This window comes from Schistocerca gregaria, chromosome 6 (genome assembly GCF_023897955.1).
Source record: "Schistocerca gregaria isolate iqSchGreg1 chromosome 6, iqSchGreg1.2, whole genome shotgun sequence".
In the NCBI taxonomy this organism is placed as follows: domain Eukaryota; kingdom Metazoa; phylum Arthropoda; class Insecta; order Orthoptera; family Acrididae; genus Schistocerca; species Schistocerca gregaria.
This window is the reverse complement of record NC_064925.1, coordinates 543,169,569-543,185,229: the sequence shown is the minus strand read 5'-3', so window position 1 is coordinate 543,185,229 and position 15,661 is coordinate 543,169,569. Positions and strand designations below refer to the sequence as shown.

The following is a 15,661-nucleotide window of genomic DNA, read 5'->3' as shown; positions in this document are numbered from 1 at the left end:
ACACTCACTGCCGTTATTATTGTCTGGTTCTTCGTGCAAGTGTTCGTGACGCTGTGTGTAGTTTGTCTGATTTTGACTGACGACTTATTTTAAATGTTGTCGGCGTCCTGGCTCTGAGGAGTCGGTCGGTCGGTCGGTGTGGATCAGCCAGGAAATCTCCGCACGGCACAGTGGGCCGGGCCCGCTGGCGGTCTCTACGCAGTGTCTGAGTGAGTGTGTGGGAGCTGTTCCGATTGCTACGAGGTTCGTGGCTCACCGACCCAGGACATCGAAGTTGAGTGGTGATTTAATTACCGAAGCCAGTCTGGTCACATTGTGTCGTTGGTTTTCATGGTTTGGGGGGGGGGGGGGGGTATTCTCGTGAGCAACAACGAGAGTTCGAGCTAGCGAAAGTTTGGCCACCATCCAGTGGAATTTAACTGTATTTTGGTTATTTAAAGTCCAAGTACACCAGCGCGATTTTCTGCCTTGTGGCCGTTAGCGTTCCGGTTACCTGCCCTGGCCGCTGTCGTAAAATTCAGGCGGTGTTCTTTCCTCATCGTGTTGTCGCTGTCGAACACGTGTGTGTAGTTTTGACAGCTTATGCATCCTTGTTTGTGGGCGGCTACGCCTTTCACGTTTTGGCTTTGGAGTTTCTTGTGTGCTGGTCGGGTGGAAAGCAAGTCGTATTGTCGGTGTGTCCGTTGACTGTCCTTACTTGGGTTGCCAGCGGATCGGATTATAGTTGTGCCGACTACCTGTCTCCCCTAAGCGAACGTTAATATTTCATGTGCAGACCGACCCCCGGAAACTTTTGAGCGCCGCTGGCTGTACTGCCTTTACTTATTGATGTTTATTGTGTTCAGATTCGTTTAAAATATTTTTTTCTGGATAAAGCTTTGGCCCTTCTGCCTTTTGAAAATTTATTGTAGTTGTGTTTTTTAATCATGGGCCTTCAGCCGTCTTAAAATTTAAATTCCTTACTTGTTAAATCTCAGATTGTTGGGCCTTCAGTCTCATTAAAAAGAAATATTTTGAGGATAAATCCTTGGGATCTCTGCCTTATAAAAATTTATTTATTTGTGTTTTGAATCATAGACCTTCAGCCGTTTTAAAAGTAAAATTCCTTTTTGTTAAGTCATATTGTTTGGACCTTCAGCATCCTTTTTTTTAAATTATTTAAGGATAAAGCTTTGGGCCTTCTGCCTTTGAAAATTTATTGTAGTTATGTTTTTAAATCATGAGCCGCTTAGCCGTTTTAAAATTAAAATTCGTTACTTGTCAAGTCTTGGATTGTTTGGGCCTTCAACCTCAATTGAAGAATTATTCAAGTATAAAACCTTGCGCTTTCTGCCTTTTTAAAATTTATTGTAGTTGTGTTTTAAAACATGGGCGTTCAGCCGTTTTAAAAATTAAGCCATAAGATTGTGCGACATATTCAGTCGATAGTTCAGCTCGGAAATTGGTACTGTAATGTTGGGCCAACTAAATAAAGCTATATGTGTACGAGTGTAACTGACAGCCGCTCATTTTTGGCCCCTTTCCACAATTCCAGCTACCTGTTCTGTCCTGCGAGTTTAACCAGGCGTTTCAGTTGCAATCTGTTTCAACGCTGCTCCTATGGCATTTTGACTAGCGTCCACCACGACCGTCATTCTGCCGCTTCCGTCAAACAACGCTTCGCTTGCGTACGGCATACTTTCCGATTACCGGCCATGTGCCTGCCGACGAGCAATGCTGTGAGCGGTTACTGCTGGCTTGCCAGCCCCGGAAGGTGACAGAAGTTCTTCGTACATAAAAATCTACGTAATCTCTTGCACGCCGGGGTCATCACCTTGGTGGCTACTTTCTTCGAGTTACGATAATAGAATAACCCGACATGAGATATTTTAGTATGCTACTTCATTTAACACACTAGTAACATCGAAACAACCAAGAAATAAACAGCAAAAAACATTCATCAAATATACAAATTCCTTGATGCTATAATATACTAGTCTCACTTCTTTGGTTGCTAGTGTGCGGCGAAATACTAATTTCGTCACAAGATTTTCTTATGTTTCTCCTTCGGCAGCAGAGGCATCCCGGCGTTCTTTGCCATGCTCTCGTTGCTCACGAAGTCTAGTGTGAGATACCGTCACCTCCGCCAGCACATTCGGATACTACATCGTTCATTAAGAAATTACCTTCTGCGACGTATTTTTACAAACATTACCACATTACATTTCCCGCACTTCTAACTTCTTTTCCAATTCCGAAACCATAATTGATAAACTCGTGTTCTTTAGGCTGTACTCGAGAGTTAAAGTAGCGTAGGAGAACGGTCACATTTTTATTAGGTAAGTATAGCAGAGAAGGCACAGAAAATCCAAAGAGCAACAAGTCCTGCCATGGGTTCTCTTAATAAGCACCATGGTATCACGGTGATGGTCGTCCTACTCCAGAAGCAAACGGTAGAAGAGGGTTATCGTCGAAATTGCGACGTGTTCTAAGAGGAGTTAAACAACGTATCACTCCTCCGCCACGTAGCTCACGAAATTTCCATGACGGCAAAATGAGAGAATATCGACGTCACACGAAACCTGCCAAGGCGTCATTCTGCCTAAGCACCATTTGCTAGCACAGGGGGGGGGGGGGGGGGGGGAGTGGGGAAATAATGATGATACCAGGAGAAAATTACCCTTTGATGCACTCCGTATAAGCGGAGTCCTGATTCAGTTGCATGTCAGGCTCAACTATTCTTGCTTCCTTAAGTGGCTACGTAATGTTTTGTTCCTTCTGATTGTTTTTCCTATGGTAGTGAGAGAAATACACTGCAATGTGTGAGGCGTGTTGACAAACTCAAAATAGGACATATGTCTATACTCAACACGTCACGTTAAGGTGCATGGTGTAGGTTCCTTCTCATACCACTATCTTCCCCTCTCGCCCTTCCCTTGCTACACTCCCGACTGGTGTGCAGGGAGAGATATTGTTGGTAAATATGTGAATGGGCTCCAGTTCAATTTCCTCCTTCTTTTAACTTCCGAAACCATAAGTGGGAGGAAGTAATATTACTTTAAAATGAACATAAACAGTCTCGACCATTTTAAAATAATAATAGAAAGAAAAACGCTGTTCTACAAGAGAAATATTCCCAAAAGTTAAGTGCCGGCCGGTGTGGTCGAACGGTTCTAGGCGCTTCATTCTGGAACCGTGCGACCGCTCCGGTCGCACGTTCGAATCCTGCCTCGGGCATGGATGTGTGTGAAGTCCTTAGGTTAGTTAGGTTTAAGTATCTCTATGGGACTGATGACCTCAGATGTTAAGTCCCATAGTGCTTAGAGCCATTTGAACCAAAAGTTAAGTAAGTAATATATTTCCCGCCTCTCAACAAAACATACACTATAGGAATTGCAGGCGCGGCTTCTCCCGTCGGAGGTTCGAATCCTCCCTCGGGCATGGGTGCGTGTGTTGTCCTTAGCGTAAGTTAGTTGAAGTTAGATTAACTAGTGTGTAAGCTTAGGGACCGATGACCTCAGAAGTTTGGTCCCGTAAGACCTTACCACAAACTTCCAATTTTAGGAATTGCACCGAAGGGTAAGGCAGGTGAAGGTGGGGTAAAGTTAGAGCTGACATAGCTAACAGCGATCACGTCGGGACACTCCGAAACAGGGGTGCAGAAATGAACTACAAAAAATAAGTAAAATAATTACTCTTTATTGAGAACACCATTACATCGAACTTATTGCGGTAGAAGTAGTTGGTACACCATGTTTATCGGAAGATTTCACTTTTTTCAGCAAGTCCTTTTTTCTCTATTACGTATTTATAAAGCTACATGCAAGTCAGCCTCTATTTCAACCTGAACTGTAAGACTGATTCCACAGTCCCTGGCAGCAGTTGATTTCTTTCATCAGTCCACTGGGCCGACATCAGCGAAAATTCTCTTTCCACAGTGGCGTAGCGTGCGTGAATACACAGTAATACTCGCATAATTTTAGTAGTTCGCATTTACGTTCAAGATTTCTGGTTTCGTTAAGAAAGTAAATAACCTTTCTTCCACAGACCGTTTAGACTTCCGTTCTTCCGAGTCACAATTAGTTTCTAAAAAGCTCTTCAGATACATATATTCCTGAATACAATCGTCACCTGAAATCTTCACATCATTTTTAGTCGAATGTATAATAATATTTTCAATCATCATTCATTCTGGGGTTTCATATAGCATCATACATTCAAATACTTGATATTTATGAAAAGAAATAGCCCATTTCTCTAAGTAATCAGCCACGGTATTGAAAACCATTGTCTCATATATAACAGAACGAAGTTTGACTGCAGAACCATGAAGCACGTTTCACTAATCGGACTACAGAAAAAAATTTGAAATCTTAGGTGGCCTGTCTTCGGCGTCAAAAAGTTGTTTTAATGGAAGCCAAAGCTTAATAATTCTCTCAATTGCTGGCATTAACGACAGCCATATTGTTTTTCAGTGCGGTAGAAGAGTCTGATGGTTGACATCAACGTATAAGCAGAACTCTCTCAGCTTCTCTGCCCTTATCGTGTATATTGAAAAAAAAAATAAATATTTTCATGGCGATTATTTCAATATCTACAGTTAAAGACTCAGCAGCCGCTGGTATGGCGCTGTGGAGAGTATGGGGAGGGAATCCAATTCCTTCTACATTTTTTCCTAGTTATCTAATTTGGTAAAACACATTCCGCTGGAAGCATCGATGAAAGCCTCCGAAGTTCGTACTGTCCCACAAAAGGCGGCTAATTTATCTAATGGAATACGAAGTTTTGAAAGCGTCTAGGTAAAACTTTGCAGTTACCTCTGATGTTTCGTTATTCAGCGAATCAAACTTCAAGAGCTTCTGTTGGATTCTGCCAGTTTCAGTAAAGTATTGAACAGTTAAAGGAAACAGTTGTTTTTTAAACAAAAACGCCTTCTCTTACTACACTCTATTTTATTTGTTCCAGACACGTTTCGCGTTTCCTCTCTTTAGGCTTCATTAGTGGGATCTAGAATGATACAGTTTTGTTTTGATATGTAGTATTTAAAGATTGGAAAACAGTTCACGTCTCATTTTTTATATAAATAAGTGATTACTTACAGTTCATCGCATTTTTAGTTTTCATCAGCATACCCTCTCAGCTGGTCACATGTTGCAGGTTGCACTACAGCTCTATTTCCGAAACATTAGCATGTTTTTATGTTCAGAACTTTTCTTTTTCCACTTTTCAACTTGTTTGCACTTGCAGTTGTGATGCACTATGAGCTTTCTGTCACTGAATATATATATATTTGAGGGAAAAGTGTGATTTCAAGACGTTACTACTTTCAGTTCATGAACTCAGTTATAATTCTCTTAAGGGACATCTCGTTCTCATTTGTGCGATCCCAAAGCTCTTAACAGACTGCGAGGCGAAGGTCTCTCTGGTCTTGACTCTTGAGCCCTGGAACGAACTTGGCGGCAACACGATGCATTCCAAGACGCTGGGTCAGGATGTCATGATATGATCCAACTGAAATGTTACTTTCTTCTGCAATCTCTCGGACAGTCAGTCGTCGATTGGCACGCGTAATTTCGTTCGCGTACCTGACATGAGCGTCGTCGGTAGAGGTCAAAAGGCGTCCTGGACGAGGGTCATCTTTAACTTCCGTCCAGCCCTTTTTAAACCATGTGAACAATTCGTAACACCGAGAACGGTTCAAGCACCGATCGCCCTAGGCTTCCTGCGTTATTTGGTGTGTTCCTGTAAAGGTTTTCTTGCGTTTCACGCAAAATTTAATGCAGATGTGTTGTTCCACTAACTCTGCCATCTCGAAATTCGCAATCTGTGCGACACTACGTTCTTGTCAATACAGTACTGAACAATAACTAACGGACATACAACAATGAAACACAGGCGTGTGCAGGGATGCCAACCGGATTTCGTTCCAATACACCACCGACGCGTGAATACGAATGTTCCGGAATTTTTTGAACACACTTAGTACATTACATTTATTTATGTTTAGGGGTATCTGCTAGTCGATTCTCTGTAGGGCTTCCCACATTTCACTGTAGTCTTTTGACGTTACGCTCTTCCTACAGACTACATCATCATCGATAGCTTCATGAAGCCTCCGTATTACAAAATATTATGTTGTCAAAACTACCGATCTCTGTGCCACGGCTTGGTTTACTGAAGGAACGAATGCACTATTTAGTTAATATTTATTGCCATTAGATGTTGGTTGTCTTCTGTTTGCTTGGTTACCGTCTTGTGTTGCAAAATGGTTACTCCGGATCATAAACCATTTTGTGTTCTCGAGACTACGATTTGTAATTCTGCGATTACAGTGCAGACACGTTTCACGTTGCGGTACCTAACTCATGCTCCGCACATGGTATCGACAGTCTGTAGAAACAGAATGTGTATGTAAAGGGAATAGTCCTGTCGGCACCCGTGTTTCCTGCGAAAACATCACGAAGTCAGCTCGCTTTCCAACGTAGTCCTACAAAATCAACTCGTCGTACCAGACAAGTGTTATAACTGGCTACAACAACAATCTGGTATGTGTTGAGAGGTCTGTCGGTTATAAAGCCGCACGAGCTGTAGCTGTCACAGGCTTGATGTCATGACCACAGACTGAGCAGTTGGCATTTCCTCAAGAGCTTCAGAATGCTGTTAACAATGATAACATTAATTCACAAAGCATCATGTCCAGTGATAAAGCGACTTCCCACCTTAATGGGAAAGTAAACAAACACAGTGTTCCAATTTTGGGCCTACAGAACCCCCATCACCCACTGAACATCTACGAGGTTCACCCAATGTGTTTTGTGCGATGTCCCACTCATCAGTTTATGGCCCATTCTTTTTTGACGGAAACGCGTTTAACGGTCTGCAGAATCGTGCTGTGTTATATAAGTAGTTGTTTCACAGGCTGAACGAGGGTAACGTCATTTTCCAACAAGACAGGGCACCACGTCACAGCCGGCCGCGGTGGTCTCGCGGTTCTAGGCGCGCAGTCCGGAACCGTGCGATAGCTACGGTCGCAGGTTCGAATCCTGCCTCGGGCATGGATGTGTGTGATGTCCTTGGGTTGGTTAGGTTTGGGTAGTTCTAAGTTCTAGGGGACTAATGACCACAGCAGTTGAGTCCCATAGTACTCAGAGCCATTTGAACCATTTTTTGAACCACGTCACAGAAGTCAAATGGCTGCATATCTGAATGAAACTCCACCGATACGTTAGATTGGTTTTCAAAAACCTGTTCGCTTAGCATTCTCAGATGGTCTCCACGGTCATAATATTTGACGCTCTGTGACCTTCTTGTGGTTTTTTTTATTAAGGACGACATTTTTGCCCAACACTACTATAGAGCGTACAAGAGTTGAAGAACCGTACCCATACTGCCATAACACAGGTGACAATGGATATGCTTACTCGACTGTGGGAGAAATTCGAGTATCGATGTGATACTGTTCGTGACATTTTGACGATCTATAATTTAAACTTGAGAGACTCGTAAATGTGTGTCCCAAGTCTCACATTTGTATGTCTTACAATTTAATAAATATATGCATTCGGAATCCGTGTATTCTTTTTGAAACACCCTGTACATTGTAAACAGTATCGGCACTATAACTCTCCCTTGAGGCACTGCCGAGATTACCCCACATTTGCCTATTTCTTTTTGTGAAGAACGACGTGTTGTTTCTGTCTGCTGGAAAGTTTGTAATCTAATCAAAAATCGGCTCCAATACTCGGTAAGCTCCTGATTTTTTCACTATATAATCGTGTGGAACTGTACACAAAGTATTTCTGAAACCAAAGAACACTGCATGAAATTAGGCGCTGTTGTGTACAGATTTCATAGGCGTATACAGCGGGCTGAGTTTCACGAGGTCTCAGATCTCCAAACCAGTGTTGATTTTACAGAGGAAATATTTATTCTCTAAAAACAGCAAAATGCATGAGCATAAGACACGATCCACAATTCTGTCACAGATTTACAGTATGGTACTAAAATTGTTTGTAGAACTACCCTTCTGAAAATTGGGAATGACATGCGCTGTACTGCAAACAGTAAAGCGCAGTGTGGCCAGAATGTGTGGGGGACAACAAAACAGCAGCACGGCATACTGCTCACGCACGTGGCCTGTACATCTGATTTTGTTTCGTTCTGCATTCACATATCGGAAAACTTTTGGTACCAATATAATTTTTTACTGCTTCCGTTGTGTTTGTGTTCGTTATAACAAACTCAAAACAATAAAACTGATTTAATGTAAGCCCGTCGGCTACCGAGTTGCTACAGTATTGTAAAACAGTTCGAAATAATCTGACGCCATTCCAATTAGCGCGATGTTGCAGTTTCGCTCCCGTGAACTTCTGCTGTCGCAGTTGCTGCAGAACAGGACGTAGATGATATATTGGTCGAAGTCAAAAACCAAAGGCAGTTTTTTTAGAAAGGAACTTTTTATTGGGAGAATGACATTGCAAATAACAGGAATTCTCTACATCACACGTCACCAAACTTTCTTTCCGTAGCGGGCCCGTATCATCATTCTGTGAATATTCGCATGCCAGATGGAAAGCTCTCCAAAAAAAAAAAAAAAAAAAAAAAAAAAAAAAACGAAGAACAAAGCTTAGCGTTCGTTGGTCATCATAGGTGACTGGCATGCAATGCACAAAAAACAAGCACAGCCAATGTATTTGTTTACTGAAAAAGTAACCAAAGAATGTGACGTTCCGAATCATTTTTCTCGGAAAATCGAAGTATCGAAGTTAACCTCTTTGGGAACTGTAGCACAAAACTCTTTCGAACAGTGAAAATTAGGAAAGTTTTCTTCCAGTTGTGGTTTAAAGAATGACATCTTTTTCCGAATTTCATTGGTGAGCCTTTAGAGACTACAGACGACGCTATCGTTTCCTTGAAGTTTCACGTACAGTTCATTCATGTGGGATGTGATGTGACCATAAACGACAATTTTGACAGCAAGGTAGGGTCTGGTATCTATGGGTCAGCTCTATTTTTTTCGGTGATACAAATTTCTATATCGTTTCGGAGCTTGCAAAAACTAAATATGACTTTGCCGCAGCTGAGCCGTGTCACTCTAGCGTGAAAAGCGAAGACACAAAATTCAGAGTTACTTTCTTCAAGCAAAGCGTGTAATCGACGGTGACTGCTTGTCCTCGAGTGAAGTTCACAGCAGAAAAAATATCTAAGTCTTTCTCACAGATTGCTTGCTGATGTATGACGCAACGTCCGAACAGTGCGTCCAGAATTTGACAATCATCCAACTGAGTCCTAAACATTGAAAAAGTAAATTTATTTTCCTTTTTTAGGGCCAGCAGCATACTATAACTCTGATAACAAGATGGTTCTTGGAACAAATGCACCAAAATAACTGCTTACAATAACAGATCTTTATTTACGACAGACTGTTTCGGCATTTATTGTCATTGACAAGTACTTGCGAGTACAATTTTGGTGAGTATTTGTGTAAATGTCAGTTTCACTTATATTAAAGTGAGTGTATTGTACTGACGTCTAGACTGATGTTGAAACGTAGTCGGTAATTAACTTAAAAGACATGTTCTGAAATATGAGTGCGCTGTTCCGTCTCTGACAATGATAGAATTCGGATTGCGAACAAACAAAAAGAAATAAGAACAAATTACTCCTCCCACGAATTTTAAAGAAATCAGTTGCCAACCGTCTCACTGTAAGATTTAATATATCCTCTAACGTCTCCTAACAATTGACTTGCAATGGTCCTGCACGCAACAGACAACTTACCTCGTCTTCGAGCTGCAACTGCGTGATCAGTAACATGCTAATATATTTAATAAAGGAATACTGCGATCCATGGAGAGTGTAGTCCATCAACTAATTTCTGCATTTGCTGCCATACTTTTATGCATATATATTGAATGATCAGGAGGGGTTTGGTCAACTAACCTTAAACGACGTAAAGAAAAATGAAAGAAACCAATAAAAATTTCTAATTTACTATACTCAGAAAATTTATAATTTGAATGCTGACAAGCTTTACGCAGACTTAATTATTGCACAATGTCGATACTCAATAAACACATTTCTGGCGATAGCAAACGTCTCAAAAATGAGATCGACAGGAAGTGCAAAATGGCTAAGCAGGGATGGCTAGAGGACAAACGTAAGGATGTAGAGGCTTATCTCACTAGGGGTAAGATAGATACTGCCTAAAGGAAAATTAAAGAGACCTTTGGAGAAAAGAGAGCCACTTGTATGAATATCAGGAGCTTTGATGGAAACCCAGTTCTAAGAAAAGAAGGGAAAGCAGAAAGGTGGAAGGAGTATATAGAGGGTCTATACAAGGGAGATGTACTTCAGGACAATATTATGGAAATGGAAGAAGATGTAGACGTAGATGAAGATGAAATGGGAGATACGATACTGCGTGAAGAGTTTGACAGAGCACTGAAAGATCTGAGTCGAAACAAGGCCCCCGGAGTAGACAACATTCCATTGGAACCACTGACGGCCTTGGGAGAGCCAGTCCTGACAAAACTCTACCATCTGGTGAGCAAGATGTGTAAGACAGGCGAAATACCCGCAGACTTCAAGAAGAATATAATAATTCCAATCCCAAAGAAAGCAGGCGTTGACAGATGTGAAAATTACCGAACAATCAGTTTAATAAGCCATAGGTGCAAAATACTAACACGAATTCTTTACAGGCGAATGGAAAAACTAGTAGAAGCCGACCTCGGCGAAGATCAGTTTGGAACACGTTAAGCAATACTGACCTTACGACTTATCTTAGAAGAAAGATTAAGAAAACGCAAACATACGTTTCTAGCATTTGTAGACTTAGAGAAAGCTTTTGACAATGTTGACTGGAATACTCTCTTTCAAATTCTAAAGGTGGCAGGGGTAAAATACAGGGAGCGAAAGGCTATTTACAATTTGTACAGAAACCAGATGGCAGTTATAAGAGTCGAGGGACATGAAAGGGAAGCAGTGGTTGGGAAGGGAGTAAGACAGGGTTGTAGCCTCTCCCCGATGTTATTCAATCTGTATATTGAGTAAGCAGTAAAGGAAACAAAAGAAAAATTCGGGGTAGGTATTACAATCCATGGAGAAGAAATAAAATCTTTGAGGTTTCCGATGACACTGTAATTCTGTCAGAGACAGCGAAGGACTTGGAAGAGCAGTTGAACGGAATGGGCAATGTCTTGAAAGGAGGATATAAGATGAACATCAACAAACGCAAAACGAGGATAATGGAATGTAGTCGAATTAAGTCGGGAATTAGATTAGGAAATGGGACACTTAAAGTAGTAAAGGAGTTTTGCTAATTGGGGAGCAAAATAACTGATGATGCTCGAAGTAGAGAGGATATAAAATGTAGACTGGCAATGGCAAGGAAAGGGTTTCTGAAGAAGAGAAATTTGTTAACATCGAGTATAGATTTAAGTGTCAGGAAGTCATTTCTGAAAGTATTTGTATGGAGTGTAGCCATGTATGGAAGTGAAACATGGACGGTAAATAGTTTGGACAAGAAGAGAATAGAAGCTTTCCAAATGTGCTTCTATAGAAGAATGCTGAAGATTAGATGGGTAGATCACGTAACTAATGAGGAAGTATTGAATACGATTGGGAGAAGAGAAGTTTGTGGCACAACTTGACCAGAAGAAGGGATGGGTTGGTAGGACATGTTCTGAGGCATCAAGGAATCACCAGTTTAGTATTGGAGGTTGGCGTGGAGGGTAAAAATCGTGGAGGGAGACCAAGAGATGACTGAAGACCACAATAACAACAAATGTCACAAACACAGATACAGCTGATGTAGGTCTTACACAGACGTAATTTGTAATTTAAAAAAAAGACGACGAAGTGTTTACAAAGCAAAGCATTGCATTTTTGTCCCATAAGAATAATTACATTAACTGAAAAGTGGTAAAGAAAGTTATGTGGAAGTAATATGAATTTATAATTTCAATCCAGAATTTGTAACGAAAAGGGCAAAACGAACATTAAATCTGATCATTTAATAGTAGTCTGGCATATGGTGTCATATTTGTTGATTTCCAGTATTTCTAAATGGGCCATCTGTCTGATTTTCTGAACAGAATGTAAAACTTCACATTCTACATCATGCGAATGGTTTTCTGCTAAAATATGACAAGCAAAGGTCAGTCTTCCTTCCTTAATCTGTAGGTAGCCCCATGTTCACGTAGCCTAATTCACATAATGTTATTATGACACAATGTTAATATTATTAAAATGCTCCGAGAACTACCAAGGAATAATTTATTTAATGTTATTAAATGTACGTTTCCTTCCATTAGATCCTTAGTGAAAACATCCCCCAGGATACAGAACTTGTCCGTAGAACAAGAATACACAATAAACATTTACAACATAAAATAAGTACATTAATGTACCTCCTCAGATCGGAAATGAAAGCCCTTAGGTATTTGTAACAAATTTAAAAAATCTTAAACTTATTTTCATTTAAAAGGTAATAAATAACTTGTCATTAGACGGGTTGCTGATACTACTGCTTCGATGTGAAGATGGTCCAGACCAATCGAAACATGTAATTTAATTTAACATGTAGAACTGAGACGGAACAATAAGTGAAAATTACCTTCACTAGAAAAATAGTCTTACAACACTTATTTAAATGCTCGCATTACTGCACTGACTGTACACAAGGTAGATCGTACTGATAATTGCATTATTTTATATTATTAGTAACATATGACATGAGTTGGTTGTACCAATAAATTCATCAATGAAGCACAAGAAAGTGATCGTCAGTAAATCCTTTACGCTCTTCTTAATGTGAATTTTATTAGTATTTAAACTTTTTTTATAGCGAGCAATTTATTGAAAATGTGTTTTATAGATAATGGACACGTTTCTAGATCACAATTTCTGACATCAACTGCTTCTGAAGATTATTCTTATTTCTTGTATTGGCTCCATGAATTAAGCTGTTGATTTGGAAAACAGATATATTTTAATGACAGATTTCATCGAGCAATAAATATATTAGGAAGCACCAGATAGCGTCCCTAGTTCCTCAAACAGGCTTCTGCAGGATGTTCTTTAGTTCCGACCAAAAATGATTCTTATTACACTTTTTGAACACGGAAAACTATAACTTGGAATGATGAGTTACCCAAAAAAAATCGTGTATGACATTATGGAATGAAGTAAGTGTAATCCCAACCTTTTTATTTTTATGTCACATAAGCCTGACGACATTCGTATTGCAAGTAGAGATTTGTTTAGGGGCTTCAGCTGTACAGTGGTATGCTTCTCACAGTTTAATTCAATATCGACGTGCAAACCAGGGAAGTAACATTGTTAAATTCTTCTAAGTGTTTGCCATCGTGCTGATTACGGATGACGCGCCCATTCCACTGGCAACGTTAGCAAACCGTGCTTGCTTTCCTGCCTTCCAGTTCCACTGCTGCGGTATCCGGGCCGACAGCGACTACCTGCACACACGGTGGAAGAACGAGAGCGCCTCCTCCAACACCTACAGGAGGAACGTCCCCCTCACCTGCTGCGCGCTCGCCAACACTGATGTGAGTAGCCTGCTGCACCGCAGACCACGAAAAGCTTTACGTAGCGCTACAGTATATTGCATATTTCGATAAAGCAGATTATGTATGTCAGGAAACGGTGTTTGGAGGAAATAGCTTTTATAATTTTTTGAGTTTTGTAGTATTGAATTTTGACGTGAGCGCATGACGTCCATAGAATTTTATCCAAGAGGGGGCAAAATTTTAAAATCGCCGTTTTGATATAACTGATTCTATGAGTTTCTTTTAAAAAACGTGTCGTGCACTAAGCACTAATTTGTACAAGAAGTGTGCAAAACTAGTTGTATCTCAAATGACTGATAATTATCCACTTACGACTCCTACGGAAGATTACTTGGATAGAGAAACGGTATGCATATGTCAGTAATGTGTGCTACCTTTCAATATTATTAATTCAATATCGATGGTACTTTTATTCTTAAAAATCTTAAATTATATCACATATTATAAAAGTACACTACTCGCCATTAAAATTGCTACACCAAGAAGAAATGCAAATGATAAACGGGTATTCATTGGATAAATATATTATACTAGAACTGGCATGTGATTACATATTCACGCAATTTGGCTGCATAGATCCTGAAAAATCAGTACAAAAAATAACCATCTCTGGCCGTAATAACTGCCTTGATACCCCTGTGTATTGAGCCAAACATAGTTTGGATGGCGTGCACAGGTACAGCTACCCATGAAGCTTCAACACGATACCACAGTTCATCAAGAATAGTAACTGGCGTATGGTGACGAGCCAGATGCTCGGCCACCATTGAGCAGACGCTTCCAATTGGTGAGAGATCTGGAGAATGTGGGGGGCAGGGCAGCAGTCGAATATTCTCTGTATCCAGTAAGGCCCGTACAAGACCTGCAACATGCGGTCGTTCATTATCCTCTTAAAATGTAGGGTTTCGCATGGATCGAATGAAGGGTAGAGCCACGGGTCGAAACACATCTGAAATGTAACGTCCACTGTTCAAAATGCCGTCAGTGCGAACAAGAGGTGACCGAGACGCGTAACCAATATCACCCCATACCATCATGGCGGGTGATACGCCAGTATGGCGATGACGAATACACGCTTCCAATGTGTGTTCACCGCGATGTCGCCGAACACGGATGCGACCATCATGACGCTGTAAAGAGAACCTGGATTCATCCGAAAAAATGAAGTTTTGCCATTCGTACACCCAGGTTCGTCGTCGAGTGCACCATCGCAGGCGCTCCTGTCTGTGATGCAGTGTCAAGGGTAACCGCAGCCACGGTCTCCGAGGTGATAGTCCACGCTGCTGCAAACGTCGTCGAACTGTTCGTGCAGATGGTTGTTGTCTTGCAAACGTCCCCATCTGTTGACTCAGGGATCGAGACGTGGCTGCACGATCCGTTACAGCCATGCGAATAACATGCCTGCCATCTCGACTGCTAGCGATACGAGGCCGTTGGGATATAGCATAGCGTTCCGTATTACCCTCCTGAATTCACCGATTCCATATTCTGCTAACAGTCATTGGATCTCGAACAACGCGAGCATCAATGTCGCGATACGATAAACCGAAATCCCGATAGGCTACAATCCGACCTTCATCGAAGTCGGAAACGTGATGGTACGCAATTATCGTCCTTACACGAGGCATCACAACAACGTTTCACCAGGCAACGCCGGTCAACTGCTGTTTGTGTAAGAGAAATCGGTTGCAAACTTTCCTCATGTCAGCATGTTGTAGGTGTCGCCACCGGCGCAAACTTTGTGTGAATGCTCTGAAAAGCTAATCATTTGCTTATCACAGCATCTTCTTCCTGCCGGTTAGATTTCGCGACTGTAGCACGTCATCTTCTTGGTGTAGCAGTTATAATGGCCAGTAGTGTATGTGTGTGTATGTATTCCACACCTCCTCCTAAATTACATCACCGCTTTCACCGGACTTTGTAGACATAGCCCTTGCTGTCAAGGAACAATCGCTGTGAGGTTAAGAACCACTCGCCTATCATAGTTCAGAAGACGTAGCGTCATAAATACCAGATGCGTGTAATACTGCCGCGTATTACATCTGTGGCTCTAACTGTATTCGCAATAAATTTCACGCGATCCACATATGTTG

General features: G+C 41.2%; 1 protein-coding gene across 2 annotated transcripts in view; it reads left to right on the top strand.

The window, feature by feature from the left end:
* The window catches only part of LOC126278462 (CD151 antigen-like), a 1,693,623-nt gene that overhangs the window by 1,610,562 nt on the left and 67,400 nt on the right, over positions 1-15,661 (top strand). For both annotated transcript variants that reach the window (XM_049978598.1, XM_049978599.1), the window contains exon 7: positions 13,422-13,547. In XM_049978598.1, the coding sequence (XP_049834555.1) occupies positions 13,422-13,547 (126 nt within the window). The remainder of the gene's footprint in view (positions 1-13,421; positions 13,548-15,661) is intronic.